This window comes from Piliocolobus tephrosceles, chromosome 5 (assembly GCF_002776525.5).
Source record: "Piliocolobus tephrosceles isolate RC106 chromosome 5, ASM277652v3, whole genome shotgun sequence".
Taxonomy (NCBI): Eukaryota; Metazoa; Chordata; class Mammalia; order Primates; family Cercopithecidae; genus Piliocolobus; species Piliocolobus tephrosceles.
Window position 1 is genome coordinate 128,373,526 of NC_045438.1, and position 6,719 is coordinate 128,380,244.

General features: G+C 53.0%; 1 protein-coding gene across 1 annotated transcript in view; it reads left to right on the top strand.

The window, feature by feature from the left end:
- Nucleotides 1-4,719, top strand: part of LRFN2 (leucine rich repeat and fibronectin type III domain containing 2) — a 41,077-nt gene extending 36,358 nt beyond the window's left edge. Inside the window, exon 2 of the mRNA XM_023213049.1 lies at nucleotides 3,750-4,719. Coding sequence (XP_023068817.1) covers nucleotides 3,750-4,719 — 970 coding nt within the window. The remainder of the gene's footprint in view (nucleotides 1-3,749) is intronic.
- The last annotated feature ends 2,000 nt before the right edge of the window (nucleotides 4,720-6,719 follow it).

Here is a 6,719-nt window from a genome sequence, read left to right on the forward strand (position 1 = left end):
ACACACACACACACACACACACACACACACACACACACACACACACAGCAGAGGAATCAGGAGCCGCCTTCCGCCTTTCTGCTCTTCATCCTGGCAGGCTTTTCCTGCTGGCCTTGTTTCTGATGGGCCAGTTACAGTGCAAAACTGTTCCAGACCTGACCCTTCATCCAGGCACCAGTGGCCCGCCAAGAATCAGCCTTGCCTTGTTACACCTCCATCAGCAGCACAGCCCAATTGCAGCTTCACCACATTAGGAGGTGGCTTCATCACATTATGATTTTCTCTAAGTTTGGGAGCAAAGGGGAGTTAGGGAGGCCAGGCAGGTTTCCACACAAAGTTGCCCAGGAAGGGCAGGTAGATGGGGCAGTGTCTGAGAGGCAGCATGGCCCAGTGGTCAGGTGTGGAGGCCCTGGAGCCAAACTGCCTGATTTGAATCCCACTCTGCCAACTTACTAGCTGGGCCTCCTTGGGCAGGTAGCTTAACCTTTCTGTGCTTCAGTTTCTTATCTGTTAAGTGAAAATGAGAATAACAATAACTGCCTCCCAACAATGTTAGGGAGTATTAAATGAGTCTTAATCCCCTTAAATATCTCACAATTGTGCCTGGCACAGAGTAAGTCCTCATGTTAGCTGTTCTTATTTTGTTGCTATTAGTAGTAGTAGTAATAGTAGTAATAGTGTGGTCTGCTTCCCAGGAGAAGGTGGCTAAATATTGAGAAGATTTCTGGGCTTGTGGTACACCTTTGGTGTCCTGGGGTGGCTGTGTTCAATGCAATCATGAATGTGGAAACCTATGTTATACAACAGGTATTCAGTAAACAAGGGTGTCCATCCACCTCTCAAGTGGACGTGCTCTTATATCACTGTGACCCAGCAAAATGGTGGAATGCGGTGGTTCACAGCAGACTGAAGGTGGCCTCCCTGGGATTTAATCCCAGCTCCACCATGTTATCTTTGCTTAACACTTCTGTACCTCTGTTTCCCCATCTGAAAAATTTGGATTATGATGGCAGCTGTGTCGGGGAGTTGCTGTAGGCCTAAGTGAGTTGGCATAGGGCACTTAAAACAGAGCATGGCACACAATTACCAGCTGGTGTTTGCTCTTGCTGCTGTCACTGTTCTGGGTGTGCTTAGCTCCTGCCTTCTCAACTTACATCATTAGCCCTGAGGGGAAAGGAATGAGGCCCTGGAGGACTCGAGTGTCCCCTGCAGCGCTGGCCATACAGGGCTCCTTAGGCCCTGCCTAGCAGATGGCCCAGCAGGCAGGGCATCCTATCAGTAGAGGAGCGTAAGCCACAGCAGGCTCTAAGCTGCTCCAGGGATGAAGGTGGTTGACCAACCACAGGCCAGGGTGAACTTTTCACTGAAATGAGGAGAAATGCTTCCATGTCTGTCACACAGTAAGGAACAAGCCCAGACCATGGACCCAGAAGCTAGTGTTAAAAGTCTCAACTGCTGTATACTAGCAGTCCAAGCTGTGTGACCTCGGGCAAATCACTTACCCTCTCTGAGTCTCGGCCATTTCTTCTCTGTGAAATGGGAGTACTGATCACTGCCTTTACAGGACTGTCATGATGCCCAGGTGAAACTGGCTCTGAAGTCTTCAGATAGACCTGTGGGGCTGGCTGCAGGGTCCTTGCTGGATCCACCCCTCCTAACCCCTCTGGCCTCTTCTGCCCCAAACACTGTGCTAGGGGTGGGGCTGTGCATTAGTCCATTTTCACGCCGCTGATAAAGACATACACAAGACTGGATAATTTACATAAAAAAAGAAAAAGGTTAAATGGACTCACAGTTCCACATGGCTGGGGAGGCCTCACAATCATGGCAAAAGGTGAAAGGCACGTCTTACCTGGCGGCAGACAAGAGAAGAGAGCTTGTGCAGGGAAACTCCCCTTTATAAAACCATCAGATCTCATGAGATTTATTCAATATCATGAGAATAGCATGGGAAAGACCTGTCCTCATGATTTAATTACCTCCCACCAGGTCCCTCCAACACGCGTGAATTGTAGGAGCTACAATTCAAGATGATATTTGGGTGAGGACACAGCCAGACCATATAAGTTGGGCCTTTGGGGCTCAATTCCCTCCAGTGTGGCTTCCCTAGCAAAAGGGCAGGTGGGCAGGTGAGGAGGGAGGCAGCAGCCACTGGGGTTGCCCACTGACGGGATGTCAATATCTGCCTGTCAGTTCCAGTCCTCTGTGTGAGGATACCAGGTGGAAGTTTTCAGACTTCAGTATTTCATATTTGATATCTTAATTAAGTTGCCCAGCTCCAGGTTTGAGGGGTTGATGGGAGCTGATAGAGCCCTTTCATTCTCAAGTAGTAGGGAATAGGAGAATGGGAGTCGAGGAAATACCAAGAAAGCTACACAGTGGTACCTTCAAGCCTGGGTATTTCTTCAGGAGTGTTTATGGAAGTGACACAGGCATCATCTCTGGAATCAGCAGAAGGCATGATACCTCAAAAAGGGTCTTAGAGTTCAGGGTGTGCATCCAGGCTTAACAAGGTCACAAGGTTCTAGAGTTCAGAGTGAGCAGGTCCAGGCAGGAGAGGATCAGCCACAATGTGGAGAGAGTGCTTCCCCATCAGACCCTCCCCTCAGGTGGAAGGAGCAGTTAAAGTCTTCTACTAAAGAAACTCTTCCGCTAGGTTTCCTGGCTGAGCCTGGGCTACTACAACTAGGACCAAGGAATCGTCCCTTTCTTCTGGGATGCAGAAGTGCCCCCCAGTCCTTAACACTGCACTGTCCCTCCACCCCTAAGCGGCAGGCCCCCTTCCCCTGCCTCCACTCCTCTTCTGCTTAGAGCCCCTCTCCCTCAGTCTGCAGCAGCAAATGCTCTCCCTCCTGAGTCATGAGAAAGCCCTTTGGAGGTGAGGGTGGTGCTGGCCTCTCCAGGCAGGATCTTGTCTCTGACACAGCACAGCACCTGGTCCAGCAAGAAGGCTCAGAAAGTGTTGATGGGGATCCCTGTGAATCTCAGAGGTCACAGGAGGGCTGGAGCGAGACTTGGAGTGGGCTGGCACAGGGTCAGGGCTGACCTCTCACCCCGCCCTTCCCAGAGACGGAGGGAATACTTGTAGCAGGTATGAGGGAGGGGGGTGGCGGGTGTCCCTTTGTATAATTTCTGCTTCTTCACACTTTAACCTCTCTGCCTCTCTGTCTCTCCCTCTGCCTGTCCCTGTGTGTCTTCTCAACTCTGCTTGAGTCTCTCCCCCTCCTCCTCCTTCCCTCCACCTCAAAATGCCTCCCCTTTTCTCTTTCAACTACCCTCCTTCTCATTCCCTTCATCTTCATACTCATTGTCTTTTTGTGTTTTTGTTTCCATATATCTGGATTTTCTCTCACCCGGTCTCTGACACATTCTCCCTCTACACCTCCCTGACGCTCCATCCCTGAATCTCCCTCTCTCACCTTCCTTTCCACCCCATCCTGTCCCTTGGTTCCCTTGTCTGGGTCTCCCTCCTCACATCTCTTTCTTCTCATTTCCGACACCCTATTCCTGTCGCCTGCCTGCCCCTGCCCCTCTCTCCCCTCCTCTCCTGTCTCTTCATCTCTCTTCTTCTGTGTCTTTTCACCCCTCTGTCCCTTTCTTTCCCTCTGCCCTATTCTCTCTGTGTCCCTGTGTATGTCTTGGCCTCCTTCCCCCTCCCCCGTCACTCTGTTTCTCCCTCTTTCCCCTCCCCCTCCCCCTGTCCTTCCACCCCACCACCCCTCACTCTTTGTGTCCACCTCCCTCCCCAGGATGATCCCAGCCTCCAACAAGGCCTTCGTGGTCAACAACCTGGTGTCTGGGACTGGCTACGACTTGTGTGTGCTGGCCATGTGGGATGACACAGCCACAACACTCACAGCCACCAACATCGTGGGCTGCGCCCAGTTCTTCACCAAGGCTGACTACCCGCAGTGCCAGTCCATGCACAGCCAGATACTGGGCGGCACCATGATCCTAGTCATCGGGGGCATCATCGTGGCCACGCTGCTGGTGTTCATCGTCATCCTCATGGTGCGCTACAAGGTCTGCAATCACGAGGCCCCCAGTAAGATGGCAGCGGCCGTCAGCAATGTGTACTCGCAGACCAACGGCGCCCAGCCACCGCCTCCAAGCAGCGCACCTGCCGGGGCCCCGCCTCAGGGCCCGCCCAAGGTGGTGGTGCGCAACGAGCTCCTGGACTTCACCGCCAGCCTGGCCCGCGCCAGTGACTCCTCTTCCTCCAGCTCCCTGGGCAGTGGGGAGGCCGCGGGGCTGGGACGGGCCCCCTGGAGGCTCCCACCCTCCGCCCCACGCCCCAAGCCCAGCCTTGACCGCCTGATGGGGGCCTTCGCCTCCCTGGACCTCAAGAGTCAGAGAAAGGAGGAGCTGCTGGACTCCAGGACTCCAGCTGGGAGAGGGGCTGGGACGTCAGCCAGGGGCCACCACTCGGACCGAGAGCCACTGCTGGGGCCCCCCGCGGCCCGGGCCAGGAGCCTGCTCCCCTTGCCCTTGGAGGGCAAGGCCAAACGCAGTCACTCCTTCGACATGGGGGACTTTGCGGCTGCGGCGGCAGGAGGGGTAGTGCCCGGCGGCTACAGTCCCCCTCGGAGGGTCTCGAACATCTGGACGAAGCGCAGCCTCTCTGTCAACGGCATGCTCTTGCCCTTTGAGGAGAGTGACCTGGTGGGGGCCCGGGGGACTTTTGGCAGCTCCGAGTGGGTGATGGAGAGCACGGTCTAGGTGGGGGTGGGCATGCTCCCTTTCCTGCGTGCAGGGTGGGAGAAGAAGGGGAAAGAATCTCACTGGCAAGTGTTTGTGGAGTTTCCATGGTGATGTTTACATCCAGGGACAGTTTCGTCTCCCTGTCAATGGCCTCGTGTCCCCCCCCCCCCCCAACCCTCAACACCCATATCACCTCCCCACCCCCCGGCCGGGGTGTGCTCAGGGAATGCGGACTCGCTCAAATACCGGACTGAGCCCTGAGTGTTTGGAAAGGCGAGACTCCGCCTTTCTAATCACAAATGTAGCCTACAAGCAAGCGGCTTTGGATTGCTTATGGGTCTAGTGTTGTTTTTATTTCTTAATTTATTTTTTTTCCATTTCCCAGACTCCTCCTCTTCATTCACACGGATAATCGAGAGTTAATCGTACATATGAACGCGTGTTCCCAGCAGCCCTGGTAGTGGGTAATTGTTGCCAATTGACAAGAGGAGGGAATTGTTCTGTTTCCACACTTGTTTGGGGGAAGACTGTGGGGTTTCCTGCCCAGAGCTCTCATTACTCCCAACCACCCCCACACCCGACACTGGAAGGGGTGTGTGACTGACCCCTAATACCTGACCTAGTTTCCTTTGCTTCTCGAACATGACATGCCACACCCATCACAGAAGTTTGAACCAGAAGAGTAACTCCCTGGGTTCTTATGTGTGGGGAGGGAAGAGGGCTTCATGTTGTAGGGCACAAGGGATCTTAACTTCCAGAGTTGCTTTGGGCTTGTTGCCACTCTTTCTGGGAAGCCGGCATGGAAAGGCCCCCTTGAGCATGTGGCAGGCTAGGAGGGCTTCTCTTAAGGAAAGCAGTGTGGGTGGCAGAAAGAGCAGTGGACTTGGAGTCCAAAGCTCATGTGTCCATAGTCACATGAAGAGCCTGCTGAGTAACTGGGGCAAGACCCTTTTATCTGTTGGTACCTGAATTTGCCAATTTGCAAAAATACTGGGATTGTATTAGGTCTCCAGTCCCTTTCCAGTTCTATGGGCCTATTAATTCTTCATGACTGTAGATGTTAGGCCTTTTCGCTTAGTGATACCAGAAGCACAAGCTGGTTACAGCAGTCCCCGTGCTTTTTACTGGGCACAGAGAATTCTAGAAGCCTTGGAGGGGGGAAGTTGAATCTTTTTAGAATAATAGGCTTTTGAAGCTTGGGGAGGTCTTTGCAATCATCCCATCTTTAACCTTCCCTCTCCCTTCCAAAGAGCATAAGGGAATTGCCCAAGGTCACACAGTGAGTTCGTGACCAGGTCAGGGCAGGAGCCAAGGCCACCTGCTTCCTGGCAGTGGTGTTTGGGATCCATGACCCTGTTTTGACCCTGCCTAGGGCATTTCTGTGTCCAAAGGCTGCCCCATGTTTGTTCTTTAGGAAAGTGGCTCAAGGTGGGATGAGGGGATGCCTGCTCTTGGTTTCTTGAGGAGGGTCCATCCTTGGAAATTACAGGGTGAAATGGGAGGGGTGCATAGGCTCCTTTCCATCTAGGAATAACCCCTCCCTGCCAGACAGTGGCAAGAGAAGGGGAAGAGGAGATGTGCCCACGGAGAACCTGCTGTAGACAGATTGGAATGACCTTCCCCTGCATCCCTGTCCCGTGTCTACTCATCAGCAACTCACTACCTCTCCCTCAGTCTCTCCAACTCATTCTTTCCTCTCCCAACTCCTTCCATAGACCTCTATTTTCTCTCTTTTGTTCTTCTTTCTTCCACTTGCCAACCACACAGCCCACAAAGCATACAGGCAAGACCATTCTGGGCCAAAATGTTCCAGTGGCCTCAGACCTGGAGCTGAGCTGCTGGCCCCCAACCCCACTCTGGAACACACAAGGAGGGATTGCAACTGTCTATGCAGAATTACCTTTGGCTCTAGTTCCAGAGTCTCCAAATCCCAGGCCTTCCTCCTTCCTCACTTCTCCCTCCCCTCTCTTCTCTTCATTCTTCTTCTTCTTCTTTTTTTTTTTTTTTTTTTTTTTCCT